The 19,507-nt window shown below is 49.7% G+C and overlaps 1 protein-coding gene across 10 annotated transcripts in view; it reads right to left on the reverse strand.

The window, feature by feature from the left end:
* Positions 1-1,751: 1,751 nt before the first annotated feature.
* Positions 1,752-19,507, reverse strand: part of SCNN1G (sodium channel epithelial 1 subunit gamma) — a 55,583-nt gene continuing 37,827 nt past the window's right edge. For all 10 annotated transcript variants that reach the window (XM_070568337.1, XM_070568335.1, XM_070568336.1 and 7 more), the window contains 9 exons: positions 18,629-18,732; positions 16,013-16,176; positions 8,041-8,139; positions 6,332-6,449; positions 5,742-5,820; positions 5,602-5,659; positions 5,346-5,407; positions 3,523-3,598; positions 1,752-3,228 (listed from right to left, as the gene is read on the reverse strand). In XM_070568337.1, coding sequence (XP_070424438.1) covers positions 2,848-3,228; positions 3,523-3,598; positions 5,346-5,407; positions 5,602-5,659; positions 5,742-5,820; positions 6,332-6,449; positions 8,041-8,139; positions 16,013-16,176; positions 18,629-18,732 — 1,141 coding nt within the window. In that variant the 3' untranslated portion in view covers positions 1,752-2,847. The remainder of the gene's footprint in view (positions 3,229-3,522; positions 3,599-5,345; positions 5,408-5,601; positions 5,660-5,741; positions 5,821-6,331; positions 6,450-8,040; positions 8,140-16,012; positions 16,177-18,628; positions 18,733-19,507) is intronic.

Below are 19,507 nucleotides of genomic sequence, written 5' to 3' on the forward strand. Positions count from 1 at the left end.
CCGGGGGTCTGGGGTTGAAGCAGCTCTCCTGCACCCTTGCCTCAGTCCTGGCTCCAGGGGGCCCTTTGGCTGAGCAGGCTGGACCTGAAGCCGGAGCGAACCAGAGGAAACTCCCTCAGGGCCAGGTGGACTTGGCCTCTGGGGAAAAGCTTCCATGAGAGCAGTTTGCACCACGGTTAAGCGCACAAGCTCTGGGGGCCGGCCTGGGCCTACCAGTTACTAGCTGTGGGACGACGAGGAGAACTCTGTGCCTCAGTTTCCTCATTTGCAAGAGTGCCCGAGCTGTGAGAATTCCACCAGCTGACGTGTGCGAAGTGCTTAGCAGAATCCCTAGCAAACAATACGTGCTCAATAAATATTAGCCATTATTATGATCGTTACGGTTTGATTGGCTCCATCAGCTTTTGCTAAGTGCTATCACTGCTCAGACCTGTCCCCGTGTGCAGACAGAGAGCTAAGACACAATTCCTGCTCTCAAAGAGCTCACTGTTTAATGAGAGAGACAGATGGATAAAAAATCATACCAGTAGGTGAAAAATGCTATAATGGAGGAAGCTCCCACTTCTTGGGGTGAGGGAAGGGCAGGGAAGACTTGACAGAGGTGGTGACACTTGTGCCTGGCAGAGGAGAGAGGGCAGCATTTGGCACTGCAGGCGCACAAGCCCGAGGCTGGGTACCAGGCGGCAGGGGACGGCTGGAGCCACGGGGTGTGCGCATCTGTGCTCGGGGTGCAATGGGTGGCTGTTGGCTCCAGATGCTCATGGTCTCAACTTTGGCAAAGCCAGCAGCGGCCTCAGCCTTGCTGGAAATGTTCCTGCCGGTGACATCATGCTGAGGCTGGTCACTTCTCGAATGAATCTGAGGGCACAGCCCCCACCCTCCTGCTGTGGGGGAGGAGGGAGCTCCTCTTTGGGCCATGCCCAGGCAGGCATCCACTCTGCACTCCCTGCCTGCACCGGCTGCAGCCACCCAAGCCCAGCATGGACAGGAGCCAGGCTTGCGCCCTCTGTAACCTGATGCTTGCCTGCATCAGCCCTAGTTTCTGAGCCCACTCCTTGGGGGAGCTCCAGCCAGCCTGGGGTCACAGTGACGTCCTCCGTGCTGGCTGTCAGGCCTCCTGGCAGCAGCCTGCCCCGTGAGGTCCAGAGGAATCACAACACGGGGCCAAGATGGCTATTGAAGCCATGAGTCTGGGGTGGGGTTGGACCAAATGTCCCTGGGCTCAGGCAGGTCCCCACAGCCCCTGCTCTTTCACCAAGACTCCTGCCTCCACTAGCAGCCATCCTTAGCGGGAAGCAGTCCTGAAATGCAGGCCTCTCCACACCTGCAGACAAAGGACTTCCTTGGGCCCTGCAGCCAGGGTGTTAATCCTCCCCCACTGCCCGCCCAAACTGACAGGAGCCTCACCCTAACAGGCAGAGAGGCTGATCGGACACAACATGATGAAGGGCTAGAGTGCACGGGCTCTGGAGTCAGACTGCCTGGGTTCGAATCCCAGCTCTGCAACTTCCTAGCTGTCTCACCCCGGGTGGGCGAGGAACCACCTTTCTATGTCTGGGTTTCTTCATCCAGACAATGGGACAATCATACCTACTTAACGTGCTAATCCAGGGGTCAGCAGGTTTTTCCTGTAAAGGGCTGGAGAGTAAACGTTTGAGGCTTCAGGGCCATAGGGTCTCTGTTGCAACTACTCCACTCTGCCTTGCAGTGAAAACGCGGCCATAGGTAATATGTAAACGCGTGGGCGTGACTGTGTACCAATAAAACTTTATTTATGGACACGGAAATTTGAATCTCATAGAATTTTCCTGAGTCACCAAATATTTTTCTTTTGATATTTTTAGCCATTTAAAAATGAAAAAAAAAAAAGCTCTTCTTAGCTCACGGGCAAAAGCAAGATTTGGCCCGCGGGCTGCAGTTTGCTGTCCCCCATGCTGATCTCTGTCCGTGCCTAGAGGCACCAGGACACGGTTCTGACATCGAACAACTGCTGTGTACTTGATACCCGTTAGCTATTCTCACGTCAGAAGCGTGAATACGGTGGTTGGCTCGCTGGTGAGGGGCAGACCATCGGTGGGGGTCTGCCTTGGAGAAAGAGCAGCTGAGGTAGCTTATTGGTAGCCAGTCCTCCAAGCCTTGGACTACCGCTGGACAGGAGTGTCCACAATGCCCTCTAACTGGCCCTTCTCTGCTTGGGTGAGGGGCCCAGGGCACTGGCTCAGCTGCTCAGAACATGGCCCCACCCACACCCCCAAGTGAAGGCCTCTTGTCACACCTGCAGGCCTTCCGCAGTCGCCCCTCCCAGCTACACACTCCAAGGTCCTCGGGCCAGCTCCCTGCCTGCGGGCACACAGGAGACCTTGCCCCACTGTCAATGACTCAGGACAGTCTCTTCACAAACAGCTCCAGCTCCAGGCTGGTGCCTCCTCCTCTCTTTGGCAACAGGCAGTGGTTGTCCGTTCTCAGTACCTAAGGTCACATCCTTGGGCCCCAGCTCGGGCTGGGGGAGTAAGTGAAACCCCGGGTGGGGCTGTGCAGGAGTCGTTCTCTCTCCAGGTCTGGCGAAGAGCTCCGTCAGGCTTCCCTCTGGCCTGAGCCCAGGCCGACCATTTCCTGGGCCCCATCTCTCTCTGCAGCAGATGTGCGAAGGGTTAGGCCCGCAGGATCTATCTCAATCTGGATGGTCCAACAAGTCCCCTGCACACGCCCGGGCCCATCTTGTTCAAGGCAGACTTTTAGTCAATGTCTTTGAAAGGCCCAGAGAGGGCGCAGAGGGTCCTCTCTGTGTCCAGGAGTTCTCAGCCCCTGACTAGTAGTCTTGGCTAGATCTTTCTTGCCCACCCTGCCTCAGAACTCAGCTGGCACCTGGGTGTCTGTGAGCTGGTTGGAGAAGGCCCTCTCCAAGCGCAAGGTATTGTATTTGGGGGGCGGTGTGCCGGGTACCTGGGTCCCTGGGGCTGGCGGGAGGTGCAAAGCGGAGGTGAAAGTGGGCAAGTCATCGTCTATATCGAGAACTGGGTTGTCCTGGCCCTGAGGGCTGGGGGGAGCTTCGGGGCAGGGGGGCGCCTGCCTCTGGGCCCACCACTGCTTGGCTTTCTGCCACTGCTGGCGGGCAATGATAGAGAGGGAGTCGATGAAGAAGACTTCAACGATCTCAATGATGCAGACGATGGAGCAGCTCATCCACAGGCCTAGCTGGCCACCGAAGTTGGACAGAAGCATCTCGATCTGCAAGGGAGGCCAGACTACACCATCAGGAAGGAAGCCCCCAAGCTGGCCTCCTGCAGGCACCCCAATCCCCAAGGGAGCCACCAGCTAGCCCTCGCTCTGAACAGGCTTGCAGGAAGAAGCGGACAGGCTTCCTGTCGTCTCCTACTCTGCTTGCTCTGATCCAAGGCCTGGCTGGCCTACAGTAGCCCCACCAGCTCAGGCTGGACCCCCATGACCTCACTCTGCTCCCGGAGGCTAGGCAGATGGGCACATGTGCACACCAAGGACAGGTCCCAGGAAGAAGCCACTCACGCTGTTGGCAGGGTTCTCCATGATGGATCTCTGGTTCAGGTCTTTGTAGAAAATCAAGAGTTTGGCCAAGTCTGTCCTGCAGAAATTCCAACAGGTAGGGCCAAGGTGAGTCGGCACCTTTGCATTCTACAGATGACCAGCCCTTCAGTGTGGCTGTCTGCCTCCTGCCCAGCTGCCAGCACGGCCCAGGCTCCGAGCTCCATGGGGGCCTCAGAACCTGGCCCACGGGCCTCCTCTATATGCCAGAACACCTCTCCAGCCTGGGCCTGGACGCTCAAGCCGTTCATTCACTCAAAAACCATTTTCCAACCTCCAAACCAAGTGAGTCCACCCAGCTATACTCGCATAGCACTCTGTTCTTCGTTAAACTGTGACATTTGTGATTGTTTGATTGTAATCTCAAATACATGCAGGAGACGGGCAGGTCATGTAAATGAGTGAGGTAGGCTGAGTATACGGTAATAATCATAATAATCATAATAGCAGCTGGCATTTATTGGCAACACTTCCTGTGCTGCCAAACACTGTTCCAAGAATCTTACGTGAATTAACTAATTCCAACAACCCTACGAGGTAGGTATGTTTTAATCATAAACTTTACAGATGTGGGAACTAAGACACAGATCACTTAAGTAACTCGCTCTAGACTACGCAGCTCGTAACTGGCAGAGCCAGGGTTCAAACTTGGATGGCTCTGGCTTCCAAGTCCGTGCTCCTAACTGCTGTGCTAACCTGCCTCCTGAGAGGATGGTGCAAGCCAGAAAGCTCACGCTTACTCCAAAAGGGCGGCTACTCCTCAGCCGTTGGGTGCTATGCAGGAATGGAGGTTTGCTCCTGCCCTTACTTTTGATCTTTCGGAAACAACTGGAAACAATGGATGACTTTTGGGGAGCTAGATTTGGCCTGGGGGGGTCACCAGTTTGCAATACTCAGTTTAATAGTTTGCAATTTCTTGATCAAAGTCTATCTTTGGCACTAAGCTGTAAGCACCCGGGAGGCAGGGTCCACATGGTGCCCCCAGCACTTCACACAGCGACTGGAGCCTGGTGGATATTCAACAAATGCCGGAGGCCAGTCTGGCTCCCAGTGCGGCCAGGCCTGGTGCTGGGCACCAAGGAGATGGGGATGGTGCAGAGAGATGCGAGTTCACATGACAATTTCCCCACCCTCTGCCACCTTTGCCTCCATCGGCTGAGGCCCCTGAGCCCTGGCCTGCCTGATTTTTGCCAAAGGTCCCTTGGAAGTGAATTTCAATGTGGAAAATTCAACTGCAGTTACAAGCTGCAAAGCTCAGAGAAGCATTTTTCCAGCTAGGTCATGCTACACCACGGAGCCATGAAATAAATCTACTGGGCCATGAACAGTATCTTTTATGACGTGAAATAGAATAGAAAACATCAGATTGTATCCACAGAGATAATAAAAATTTTTATCAACCCATATGGGCACTAATCAATGAGAATCATGCTGTGACTAAGCAGAAGGGATGCGAACGATTGGTTTGGCGCTCCTCGTGTGTACCATCTGAAAATCAGCCCAAAAGCATCCCCCATCATAAGGAAGCGCTGTTCCACGAGACTTATTTTGGTTACATATTCAATGCGCCACCGCGCCAAAGAATTTCATACTGTAAGTTGCGGTCAAAAAGCTTGAGAGCCCCAGGCCTGGAGCAGGTCCTGGCTCATGATTCCAGCTTGATAAATATTTGTTGAATAAAGCAAGGAGTGAATGAAAAGGAGAGGGTTTGGCAATGAGGAAGCAAGTGAGGGGCCCAGGGCCTGGGGCCAGCGGAGGCAGAAGAAACAGGGCAGAGGTGAACTTACTTGTTGAGTTTTTTCTTTATTTGCAGACCTTGGTCCCACGTGAGAACGGACAGCAACCATTTCTGTGATGGAGAAAGAGGAAGTGGTCTGGGGAGGCCCAGAGAGGCCCGGCCAGCCTGTCTGCCTGCCCCCTCAGCCCCAGCCCCGGACCCGGGCCTCCCCTATGGATGACCCTCGAGGCCAGAGGACACAGCCAGGACCTCAGCGAGGCTCCAGGTGGAGGGCTCGAGGGGGAAGAGTGGGCAGAAGAACTTACCTCGGAAACCTCAGACGGCCACTGCGCCAGGCTGGTGGTCAGTGTCCACTCCTTAAAGCTAAGAGGAGAAGGGCATGGAGTGAGCATGGGTGGCCGGGCCAGCCTAGCCCTGCCTGTCCCATCCCTCCCGGGCCACTCACCTGCAGGCTTCCCGGCACACCGACTGGCAGCCCAGCTCTTCCCGGACAAACGCCTGGTGCAGTTGGTAGTAACAGTACACTGAGGGACAAGGCAGAGGACAGCGTGAGCTTCGGGAGCACGGGACCCTTCCTGAGGTCTCCAGTGGTCCCCAGAATCTCCTTTCAATGGTTTCTCCTCCTACTCTCTATAAACAGTGGTTCTCTGCAAACAAATGCTGCTTTGTGATGTTGGGAGACAGAATACTGCGGTGGTAAGGACGTGAGTCAGGAGGTTGGCAGCGCTCGAGTTGGGTCTACCTCTGTTACTCCCTGGCTGTGTAACCTTGGCAAGGTGCTTAACCTTTCTGAGCCTCAGTTACCTGTTCTGTGAAAGGGGACTATCAGTAGTTCCTGCCTCCTGGACTTGACTGAGGTGATCAAGCTCTTAGCACAGGCTGGGGTGGAGCATTTGGTCCTTAGTTGGGAAACTCGGTTCCAGCCAGGCTTGACAACAGAAGTAAAAGTCTGCTTAACACCAATCCCTCCCTCAGGCAGAAGGCCTTAGTGCTGGCTGGGCCGGGGTGTGCAGGGCCGGGGTGGGTCTCACTCACTCCAGTTGGGGTGCTGCTGGTAGTTGCAGTAGTTGGCCGCTGGGGGCAGAGGCTGGCTGTACTGGGCACACCCACACTTCTCCACCATCTTTGTCTGGAAGCACGAGTGAAGGCAGATCTGAAAGAGGAGACCTGGGGGTTCCCTCAACATCCTCACACGTGGATGCCAGAGAGCTCCCTCCCCATCCAGAGGGCCAGCCTCCCACAGCCTTGGCAGACTGCATAAGCCTGCCCTATGTCACAGCTGAGCGGGCCAGGGCTGACGCCCTGCCTCCAAACGGACCAAGCTAGAAAATTTACTGAGAATTTAGACTAACTGAGATGTAGAGACCAGGCTGAGCTGGAGCTGGGCCTGGGGTGGTCATTTTCCATCATGTGAGTGCTGACACAGACAGAAAGGGGAAAATTGGAGCAGATACCAAGAAACAGAGAGAAACCAGCAGCCTCCAACTTTCCAGTTCTCAGGTCCAAGCCCTCTGTGAAGCTTACAGCATAAAAGCTGACAGCAGGGGCTCTGAAGGCAGCCTACTCGGGTGCAAACCCCAGCTTTACCACCTCCCAGCTGTGTGACCTCGGGCAAGCTACTTAACCTCTCTGATGCTTTGGTTTCTTCCTCTTCAAAATGAGTATAGCAATACCTACTTCGCAAGGTTGTTGTGAGCATGAAATGAATCAATATATATAAAGTGTTTATACATGATAGCCTCTCACTAAATATTACCCAGGAGTGTCTTTCCAATGAACTGATCCTTTTTTTTTTACGGGGGGAGTCTTGAAATCAGTTTGATTGTATTCTATTTCCTACAAGAAGACATTCTCTAATAGTCTCTTTGTACTCAGTGTGTCCACAACCTCTTAGCTCAGCTCTGAGGCAAGCTGGAGGACTCAGAGCAGAGGGCCCCTGGTCGGTCCTTCATTCTGCTGGGATGACTTTCATCGACTCCCTGGGTATCCAGTCGGAGATGAATTGCAGACTCTTAGAATGTGAGACAAGGCGTACCCGATGACCGCACTCACGGTTGAAAACTCAAATGCCGACAGGGGCCAGTGACATAGGTAATTCACTGGGGGGGACGAGGATGTGAGGAGTGAGAGGACACCTGTACCAGTTAACAGGGCAACTCCATCCACTGATTATCCTACAGGAATATGGGCCCGGTGTTGCCAGATCTTGTTTTTCAAGAGAAGCTGGAAATCCAGGTTTTCTTGTGAAATTCCCTGACTTTTAAACACCATCCAGGCCATAAAAACCAGTGCAGCCTGGAAGGGTCCTGGGAGCTGCCAGTTAGCAGCCTGGGGGATCCAATCCAACCTCCCCCTGTGACCGTTGAGGATGACACAACTTGCCCCAGGCCATCAGTGAGTGAGGGACACAAGTGAGCCCAGAAGCCAAGCTTTCGACCCCCAGCCAGAGCCTCTCCCAGCCTGCTTCCCTCCTGCCTGTCACTCGCCAAGGCCCATTTAGGAAGCAGGCGTGTCTCAGCTGTACACTGCGTTCCAGGCAAACCTCAGTGAATCAGTTAAGCTCCGGTTACAGACGGACGGAAGAGGACTGGAACCAGCCGGCATCATTTGTTCTTGAGGTCTCTGGATGAACCCCAAGGATTCTCACCAGAGTTCCTGGTCCAAGACACACCCCAGCCTATAGAGAACTTTGTGTCCTGGGTCCAGGCCACAGCGCAGGGTTGGGTGTCCCCTCCAGTCCGTACCTTGAGGGAGTAGGCAGCCTTGTAGATGTTCTCGACTGGCACGTCACTCCCGTCCTCTGTGCACTGGCTGTAGGGTTCACTCAGCTTGAAGGACTCTGTCTGTAATCACAGCAGCACACATTCAGCCCCGCCCTCCCCCAGGAACCAGACAGAGGGCATCACTAGCAGTCACTCAGTCATTCATTTAACACGTATTTATTGAGTACCTACTAAGTGCCTGGAGCTATTCTAGGCACTGTGGAATCAACAACCATCAAAATGGACAAGTTCTCTGCTCTCATGCAGCTTACATTCTAGTAGGGTAGACAGATGGCTAAAAAGCAAATAAATAAATCAGATAATTTAGGATAATGATCAATGAAACTGGGCAGAGAGACTGGAGAGTTTGGGAGCAGGAGGGTAGTCATTCCAGAAGAGTGATTAGGGAAGACATCTTTGAGAAAGGGACTCATCTGGAATGGCAACATGGAATGGCAAGAAAGAGAGGACGTCATTTTGCTAAGAAATGGAGGACAAGGATTGGGCAGAGGGAGCCGCAAAGGCTGGAGGTAGGAGAGGTCCCAGGCGGCTGGAACATGGCAAAAGGGAGAGAAGTCGCTGGAGATGACATCAGAGAGGGAGGCCGAGGTCACATCATGTCGGCCCCCTCTGCTGTGCTGAGAATCTAGGTTTGGGTTTCAGAATGGTAGTGACCGTGGAGGATCCACCGGGAGGGGCAGGAAGGATCCAGAAGATGAACGGTGGCTGGGAGCTGCCCGGGATTTTCATCCTGGCAGAGGATCCAATTCCTACCCTTTTGTCCTCTGGCCCCAGAAGTTGACTTGGAAAAATGGACTTTCTTAGAGAGGGCCAAGGAATGCCCAACAGAGAAGAGTGATCCCCTGATCAGAGAGAGGTCAGGGCATCTTAACTTGCAGTTGAAAACCGTATTACATCATGTTTCTTGTGGCTGACTAAGTTTGGCTCTAGCTTAACATTTGTCACTGCAAATAAACAATCAGACAAGCCAAATAAGGAAAAAAAACCCCAGAATAACATCTCGCAAGGGGGAACAATAATAGATTACAAATTGTGGCCAGCTTATACTAGGTCCCAGGGTGTGTGTGTGTGAGTGTGTGTGTGTGTGTGTGCGTGTGTACACAGTTTTGTTTTGTTCTGAAAGTGCGGGTAAAGGGAAAATGGATGGCAGATTTGGGAGAAGGAAGAAAATTCTTTTTTCTTTGAAGAGTGACTGGATAGAGAGAATGATAATGGGGTGGCAGGGGCAGGGTGTGGGGAAGGAATCAAGAAATTTGCCGCAGGTAGAAACTGTAGACCCCTCGAGCAAGCCGGCTAGGCCCTCTTTCTGTTTGTATTGTAACTCATCTGCAGACCAATTAGTCTCCCTCGATTAACCGCAAGTACCTCAGGGCAATTAGCAGGGCTCATTTTAAAACATTTAAACAGCAGAAGCGCACAAAGGGGAAAGTAGCCATCTAGTCTCTTCCCCAGGGTACCTACCACTCCAACAGAGCAGATCCCGATCTCAGACAGACAGACAGGCAGACAGGCAGACAAATACTTCCACGTTCCCTCTGCCTTGCAAACTCCCTGTCACTAACAGTAGAGTGAGCGTCTTTCCACGTCAGTGCAGAATCAACAGACTGACTTCATTCCTCTAACAGCTGGGGAACAAACACATTTCGAGCGTCCAGCACACGCCAGGGCTGGGCTGGGCACGGGGGTACCACGACGCCGAGCCGTGGCTTCCCTTGAGGGCGCCTCAGTTCAGTGCTACCCTCTAAGCTTCTCCAAGCAGCAGGCTCCCTGGGCAGATGTTCCCTGGAGCCCCCAGGTGCTGCTGAGCTGTCCACAGAGCCTAGAGTGTCAGCTGCAGCTCGGCCTGCCTGGGGGAAGTACCAGGCCTGGCATCTCAGCGAGAGGGTCTGTCCACTCGGGTAAGCCCCGTGCAGCCAGCAGCTGGCACAGGTGGTTGGGGCGCCTTCTCCCCTGAGAACCAGCCCCTGGGCCACTTCCAGGAAACCAATTATGAGATATCATCTTTTGATTTTTATGCTTTTTGAGAACTCAATGGCCCTTTACTCTGCAATGATGCTTACTGAACTCAGAGCTCTTGGGTTTTGCCCGAAGCAACTGAGGTACGGCAGATGGGGTAAATGGCCTTTGCAAAGTGGGACAGAGGTCTTGAGCTTCTCAAAGACTCAGCTGGATGAACTTGGACAGAGTTCAAGAGAGCTCTCTCTCGACCTCCCACCTTTCACTCCCCTGCTCCACCATCACTTTTCCAGAACTGCTGATTTTTGCAGGGTGGGAAAACATTTTGGCTTCTGTCCTGACCCCTAGGGACACAAAAGTGAGAATGGGTATATGTCTGTGTGACTGTGAGCAAGTTATGTGTACCTATGTGTGAGTGTGCATGCATGTCTCTGCATACGTGTGTGTGAGTGTATGTATATGCGTATGGATATATGTGCGTGCATGCACAGGGATGTGTAGGTGTGACTAAGTGTATGTGTGCACATGTGTGTATGTGGGTGTACATGTGGGAAACAGGACCTGTTTGTATCAAACCAGGTTCCATCTGCTTCCTTCTGGGAATCCTGGGGGAGGAGGGCATTTGCACAGGAGGCTCTAGCTCACCTCTTTAAAAGATGAACCGTGCCAGGGAAAAGCCCAGGTGGCAGCACAATGCCCTCGATGGAATTATGGGTGGTTTAACTCTTTTTTCTTTTGTTCTGTTTTTATATTGCAATAAATTACAAAAGTTATTTGTGTATGATAAAGTTTACACTTCTAATCAATGGAGAACAAAAAAGGATTACTCAACATATGAAGTGAGGGCTGTTTGTAAACCATTTGGAGGAAGTAATAAATTCCATCTCTGCTTCCCATCCTGCAGAGAAAAATGCCGGTGGGTTAAAGTATTAAATGAAATGACAAACTAACTGGAAGGAAACTCAGCTCAGTATCTGATCTCAAGGAGGGAAAATCCTCAATAAACAGAATGACAAAAGAAGAAAACAAAGATTTTGACTATGTAAACATTTGCTGTTTTTACACGTGAAAAAGTAGCATAAAGAAAACTAAAGGAAGGCACAAATTGGGAAAGATATTTGCAACACATATGGCAAATAATTTGTATTCTTTGTATATATGAGCAAGTGATTAACGTCTCATAAAGGACGGGGGTGTCACAAAGGGCAAGGGAAACTTCCTTAACGCCTCTTTTTGCTTCAAATTTATTTTTCCTTCCCTTCACATCTCTTTTCTTAAAAAAATGTATAGTGATTGGCAATATTTTTGGAGCACTTACTACTTGCCAAGCACTGTTGTAAGTGCTGCGTGTGAATCAAGTCATTGAATTCTCACCAGCCTATGAAGCAATGTTTTTATTATCATACGCATTTTACAGAGGAGGTGACTGAGACACAGATTACACAACCAAAGTGCAAAGCTGGGGTTTGAATCTCAGCTGTCTGGTTCCAAAGTCTGAGCACTTAATCCCTCTTACCCATATGCTTGTGAAAAGAGTTGTGTTGTGCTTTAAGATAAAAAGGTACAGTAGGGTTTGCAAGGACAGTGATGTCTCCCTGTCTCCGGAGCCTGGCTCCACACCCCGCTGGGTGAGTTGTCCACAACTGCCCACTTCCTCATCTCCCATTCATGACCCAACCCAAACTTTGGTTTCTGTTCTGCTCCTTTCACTGAAAACTGCTCTGGCAAAGAACACTGGTGACCTCTTGGTAGCCAAACCCAGAGAACACCTTTCGCCCTTTATCTTGCTTGACCTCTCAACTGCATTGGCCAATGTGGCTCACATCTTCCTTGAAACTCTCTTCCTTCCTTTATCTGACGCCAACTCTTTCTGGCTTCTGCTCCCACTTCTTTGCCTTTATTTCTCCCTTTTCTTTCTGCTCATCCCTTAAATATTTGCATTCTGTCTCAGCTCCCTTGGGTGATGGCATTTATTTCCAAGTCTAGAATTATGCTAGATGCCCCCACACCTCGGGTTTCTCTTCGAGCTCCAGGTTCATAGCACCTACTTACTGGACGTTTTCACCTTGATTTCCTAAAGGACAACAACTTGAGTCTATCCCAAACTGAAATGATCACCTTCTCCCCCAAATTTATGCCTCCCCTTGTAGTCTCTAATTCTGAGCCTAGCACCTCCACCCACCCCACTGCCCAAGCTGCAACCTAAATATCAATCTAACTTCCCTGGCCTTCCTCGCTGACTTCGGTTGTTAAACCCTGTTGCTTCCACGCTGTAATATCCTCAAATCCATTCACTTCTGCTCATCCCCACAGCCATTGCCTCCACTAAGGTCCTCATCATTTCCTTCTAGAATTACTGTACAGTCATGCACCGCATAATGACGTTTTGCTCAACAACGGACTGCATCCACAATGGTGGTCCTATAAGATTAGTACCGTATAGCCTACGCGTGTAGTAGGCTATACCATCTAGGTTTGTGTAAATGCACTCTGTGATGTTCCTGCAACGATGAAATCACCTAATGATGCATTTTTTAGAACGTATCCCCATTGTTAAGCAACACATGACTGTAAATAGGCTGCCTCTAGTATCTTGATTGCACTTCAGCCACAGTGATTTTTAAAAAAGTTTCACTACACGGCTTAAAATCCTTTCTGTGACCCCTTAGTAACTGCTATGCCCTTTGTCTGGACTAGCCCTTCCTGACACTGTTCGCCTGACACTTGTCCTTCAAGAATCCATCATCTAGAAAGCTTTCGCCAACAGCTTCTGCCTGGCTCCCATCCATCCATCCATCCATCCAACAATATGTACTGAGGATCTACTATTTCTAGGAACTGGGCCTGGGAGCAAGACAGAGAAGTTCCCTGTTCCCACAGAGCTGGGAACTGCATTGCAAAGGTGTGTTGTGTTCTCCTCTTAAAGGTAAGATCTTTGAAGGTAGGTGCTCTGTTGTACTCATCTCTGAATACCCAGTGCTTTGGACACACAGTCACTCAATGAATGAAGAAAGACATGACTGGGTCTATCAGCTTAATGTGCCTATCAAAATAAATAAATAAATAAAAATTAAATAAGAAAGGAAGACTAGTTTGTTTGGATTTATTGTTAGTGACTCCCTGCTGACGTCTTAGTAATCCCTGAGTTTTTGTTGTTCTAGATGCTCATAAATCAGAACTAGAGCTGACTGTTCCTGCTCTGTGGCTTTGATTTTGGACATCTCAAATTAGGTGTAGCAGACAACCCACCCGGGCCTTTGTCTACCCACCATTGGTAAAGAGAACATTTGCTTAACAATGTGGTAGGTATTTCTAAGCTCAGAGAGGAAAACCAGAGGGCAGAATTCCTTGGTTCTTGTACTTTTCCAAGCTCTTGTAACTCTCCTCCAAGTGTGCAGGCACCATGAGGGGCAGAAGGGAAAGAGAGGGCAAAAGAATAAGGTAAGGATGTGCACACATCCCAGGTCCTTCTTGAGGGTGCAGGTAAAGCCACATGGGAAACGTCAGGTCAAAATGGTCACTATTCTGATCTGGCGTTCTCGAGATCTGCCGGTGAACAAAGGGATCAATGACCCAGCTCCCTAAGTGGTACCTCAAGGTCTTTTCAAGCTACAGCTCGAGCAGGTTGGGGCTCAAGATTTTTTTCTTGGACAATCATCATTCACACTGCCTGAGTTGGCACACAGTACCTCTCATGTTGGAACGATTTCCCACCTTGGAACAAAGCTCCCAAACGACATGCCTCCCGAGAGAAGCTGGGTCCCCAGACAAGCGTCCTGACAGCTTCTCTTGTCCAGGGTTGCCCTTTGGTGGAGCACCATGAGGCACAGAAGCCGCAGATTTCCTCTGGAACGTCACCACTCCCATTCATCATCTCTGCCGTCTCAACTTAAATATCACTTCCTCAGGAAAGCATTCTTGAACTCCCCACCTCACCCCATTAAAAAAGCCCTGGGTCAGGCGTCCCTGTGACAAGCTCTCACGCATCCCACGTCTCCTTCTTAGCACTTATGATGATTATAATTAATCATTTGTATAATCTTTTTTTTGTTATTGATTCTTTCTGCTGGACTCTAAGCTCCAACAGGACAGGGACACTATCGTCCAAACTGATGTAGTCCCAGTATCTAGCACATAAGAGGCACTCAGAAAAGGCTTGTTGGATGGATAAATGATGAATGGACATACAAGCTCTAAGGCCCACCATATTACTTTATAACCTGATATGAAGCCATCTTTTATGGCTGGGCTATATCTTTTGTGTCATTCTACCATTAGTTTCTCCTAAGAAGACACAATTGGCTTCTCCTTTCATTCAGAACTACTTCAGTTTCTAAAGCTGAGGTTCCTGAGTTTGCCGCCTCCTGGAATAACCACTGGAGTTTGGTAAAAATATGGATCCTTGGGCTCATCTCTTAAAGATTCTCATTCTGATATCAACCCGGTTTAGAAACTACTGCTCTGGAGGACAAACTTGTGAGGGATAAAGAAGGCTAAGAAGTATAATTTGGGACATTAAGGTTGGATATAAACAAAGGCAGAAACAGATGGTCCACAAGGAGATTTTACCCCCACAAACAGGTGGAAAAACGCCACTAAGAGGGACTGTAAATTAAAATTACAATAGATACCATTTTTCTCTTGACAGATTAGAAAAGGTTAAAAGTTGGCTAATACCCGTGTTGGTGAAAGTGTGGGAAACAGCTACTCTCACATATTGCTGGTGAGGTTGGAAATTGCTACAACCTCACTAGAGGGCAATTTGACAAACACACATACTGTCTGACATACTTCCAGGAAGTAATCAGACAAATACACAGCACATCGCACCATGGTTGAGGCTGGAAATGACCTAATGTTGATCAACAGGGAATTGCTTCAAGAACTTATCCATCCAATGGAATATTATGGGTCTTTAAGAAGAACAAGGCAGATCTATACATATTGATATGGAACCATTTCCAACCTACAGTGTCAAGTAGAAAATAGGGCAGAAGAGTATTTTGTATTTGCATAAAAGGAGAAATGCTTATACCTATACACAGATGCTTGAAGACTATAAAATTCAGGCCAAGACACAGAGGCAACAACCATGATCTACGTGGAGAGGAAGGAGGGGACTGGACGTCAGAGATGGAAGGGAGATACCTCATCATGGTATGCTCCTTGGTGTGGTCTGGGTTCTTTATTTAGTGCATATACTCACTTTAAATAAGTTCTTTATAGTCATTCTATTAGAGACAGCAAGAGACAGTGAGAGAGCAAGAAAGAGAAAGAGGGACTAGCATAAAAAAGACGCCAGGCCTGCAAACAAGAAAACTGCCTAAGCAGTGGAGTGACCAGGGTGTCAGAGCACACTCCCCTCCTTGTCCTTCTGCTCCCTCTGGGCTAGCAGACCCAGGATTGGAGTCTGCAGCCCAGATGGGCTTCTGTTGACAGCTATGTGTGTTCTCCACACCCAGTGAGGTCAGAGAAGGTCAAAGACTTGAGGGAGAAGGGGGTTCTTGATAAATGAGGTGAAATTGATGGGAGTGTGATAGGTTAAACAGAGCTTTGATGGCCCAGTGACTTTCCCTTAGCCTTTCAACGGTAGTTTACATGCCGCATAGGCCTCTAGGCAGCCCAGAAAGAAGGTGTTAATCTGCCCTATTTATATTACTGACAAATATACAGTTAGTGTCTGATTCCTTGCTTCCAGCACAGGTCCCATAAATGCTGGTGTCTGTCTTTGGAACAAGGAAGGTTCCTTAAATTCTTTCCCCAAATGGCATCCTGTCCTTGTTCCTCCATACAGAAGATACAAAGATGGTCTTTAGTGTAACTACTGGAATGACCATTGAGATAGCCATCAGGAAAATACAGGACCATGCTCCCTTTTGAAACCAACACCCTTTTCCATAAGCCGCACCTCCTTGATTATCCCTGAAAGAAGTCTGCCCTCCTCACCGAGCCTACAGAAGTCAGAATGTCCTCTTACCAGGTGCATCCCTATGGAAGTGGCCATCGCCGTCTCAATCTCCGTTCCCACGTCCTCAACGAAGGGGTATTCATCCTGCCGGTGGATAATCACCTTGGCCCCAGTGGAGGACACCAGGAAGGGGTTATACTCCTCTTCGTTTATGTGCAAGATGACCTGCAGCCCTGGGAGGACAAGGCAGCCTGCTGTGGTCAAAGGCTAGGAAAACATTCCCTGGAGGCAGCCTGCCTCTCCTGCTGCTTCAGGAGCCTCAAGACCAAGACCCAAGCATTTCCAACAAGTGAAAGGTGGACAGGGGCCACACTGGAAGCTCCACGAGGCGAGGAGTTCTGCTAAACGTAAGTCAGAGAACTGCTACCCTGCCAGGGACATGCATCTCCTCACGGCCCTTTGAAATGGGGAGTTCTGCTGAGCATGCAGAGGGACGGGCAACACTGTGGCTGCTTAAACCCTCAGGGAGAAGCACTGATGGTGCATCTATCTGATCACGGACCTAACTTCTCTCCCTGCTCCTGCTTTCACCCTGCAGGCGATTCTGCACCCAGCAGCCAAGGGACCTTTTACATCAGAAATCTGATCAGCTCACTCCCTTGCCTGAAACCTGTCACTGGATACATGGGAACCCACAGAATAAGATCCATAAACTCGACTGTGGCTGTCAGGCTTTGATGACGCGCTCCCTTCTCCTCCCACTCTCCTCCTCCCTTGAGAAGCTCCAAGCACGCTGGTCTTTCTGTTTCTAGAGCATATCAAATTCATTTCCTTCTCAGGATCTCATGCTTGCTAGTGCCCAGAATGCTCTTCTGCGGACTTTCAGACATATCTTCTCATCCTTGAATATCCCTCCTCACAGAGGCCTTTCTGGACCTGCTTATCTGAAATAAAACCCCCATCCCAACCCCAGGCCCTCTCTCTTCCCTGGTGCTGCTTTCTTTTCCTCATTAGCATTTACAACTGGATAATGTCTATGCACTTGTTCACTCATCTGCTTCTCTCCACTATAATGCAAGTCTCCTGAAAGCAGAGACGGCATCTGTCATGTTCACAGGCACCTGGAAGAGGGCCTGGCACACAGCAGATACTCAATAAATGATTGGTAAATGAACAAGTGAACTGAACAAGCACGGTCTCTATGGATTGAAAGAAGAGAACTTAGAGAGTCATTCTGACTCTTTTCATTTATAAATAAAGGAACCAAAGCCCAGAGTGGGGAAGTGATTTGCTCAAGGTCACACAGCCTATATGTAGCAGAGCCTGGGCTGTGCAACTCCTTGCTCCCAGTTCCCAGACAACTTCCCACTGAAGTCTGTGCCCTCAATTCCACTTCCTGGCACTCTTGGTAAGAGCACAGACTGCACAGAAACAGGGCCAGGAGTCCAATGTGGTTTTCCTCCACGACAAGGCCTGGCCTTTCTTTGTGGGAGTAAATTCAATTTGCTTAGGGCCTTTCAAGAATTCTTTTTATAGGTAAGCCAGGCCAACCTGTTGAGCTCCTGCCTTCCCTACAAAAGTCGTGGTAACAGAATGGTAGTAATGGTAATCCTGGAGGTAGTGATAGTTGTATTGGTGGTGGTGCCAGTAGAAGCAGCAGCAATGGTAGAACAGAGCCATGCTAGTAATGGTAGTAATGGTAGTAACGGCAACCACAACTAGCATTTAGTGTGTGCTTAGTGTGTGCTATGGACTGAATTTTGTGTCCCCCTCCCCATATGTTCAAGCCCCAACCCCTGATGTGACTGTATTTGGTGACAGGGCCTTTAGGGAGCTCATTAAGGTTAAACAAGGTCATAAGGGTGGGCCCTAATCCCATGGGGGGGGACATCCCTACAAGAAGAGGAAGAGACAGCAGAGCTCTCTCTCTGCACGCCACAGAGGAAACGCCACATGAGGACACAGCAAGAAGGCAGCTGTCCGCAAGCCAGGAAGAGAGGCCTCCCCAGAAACCGAATATGCCGGCACTTTGGTCATGAACTTCCAGCCTCCAGAACTGTGAGAAAATAAATGCCTGTGTTTAAGCCACCCAGTCTGTGATATTTTGTTATGGCCGCCTGAGTAGATTAATACAGTATAATCGGGTCTTATTCTAAGTGCTTTATACATTTTGAGCCCTCTTAATAATCTTGTATCCGAGATACTGTCATTATCCCCACTTTACAGATGAAGTGCAGCAACTTGCACAGGGTCACACAGTGAGAGGCAGAGCTGGGTTTTGGCTCCAGAATCTGTCGACTAAGATAAAGGTGTGCTTGCCTTGCTAATTTCCTGTTCAGCATATCTGGGTTTAACTCCATCTGGAAGCCACCTGCCTTGCATTACTCAATCCAGCAAGAAGCCAAACCAGAGTGGTTTCCCTGGAGGAGGAACCCCAGCAACGTCCCTGTTGCTCTCTCAAAAGTAAAGAGGAGACATCAAAAAGGAAAACAGGTACCAAGAAAGAAGGAAGGAACCAACACAGAAGCTAATGGAAACACTGCAAAAGGAAAAATGGTATCCCTGGTTTCCAGCCAGGTGGACAGATCCTGTATTTCTGGAAGGTTCAAGTGGCCCCAATTGTCCTGTGGCCAGCATGCTCACTGTTAGAGGACCCCGGAATCTCCTTGGTGCAGAATTCCTTACCATATTCACTGCCCCCCATGGAGGTGCTGAGGATAGTTTCATTTTGTCTGTTGTTGAATGTGTAGCAATTCCCATACATCGGATGGTGGAAAAGTGTGAAGTTCCTGTAGAGGAAGATTCTGGGTCAGAAAGGGCTGTGCTGGGGAGTCCCTCATGCGTCTGAGCTGAAGTCTCGATGGGCAGTGCCCACAAGGCCAGCTCTCTCTGTGGACAATGGATGACAGACACGACTCACTTGCCCCACCTTTCCTGAGATAAATAACAAACAAGGCTCCTCATCTGGTTGACACATGTTGACGGAGAACTACTTTGTGCTTTCTGTTCTCCCTCTTAATCCTCTCACCGCTGTCTCCATCCTAACTTGGTATTCCTTGTGCCAACGTATCTGTCCCAAATTCCTCTGCTCTTGAATTTCTCAGCCAATACTTGACATTTTTCCACTCCATCCATAGGAAATGATCCCCAGAGAAGTAATCACATCATACATGCCCTCACACTGACTTTAGAACCCAACCCTTAGGGAGACATGATTCTAATCACTCAGTTTTCGCAGACCAATATAACTACCAACATACAGAAAGCCTTGGTATTTAAAAAGAATGAGGTAAGCCCTTCAGAGAGGCAGGAACAATTTATTTTTTATTTTTTTGTTGAGGATGATTAGCTCTAAGGTAACATCTGTTGCCAGTCTTCCTCTTTTCTTTGCTTGAGGATGATCAGCCCAGAGCTAACATCTGTTGCCAATCTTCCTCCTTTTTTGCTTAAGGAAGATTAGCCCTGAGCTAACATCTGTGCCAATCTCCCTCCACTTCATATATGAGTTGCTGCCTCAGCATGGCTGACAAGTGGTGTAGGTCCACGCCTGGGATCTGGGCCCGC

This window comes from Equus przewalskii, chromosome 12, assembly GCF_037783145.1.
Source record: "Equus przewalskii isolate Varuska chromosome 12, EquPr2, whole genome shotgun sequence".
Classification (NCBI taxonomy): Eukaryota; Metazoa; Chordata; class Mammalia; order Perissodactyla; family Equidae; genus Equus; species Equus przewalskii.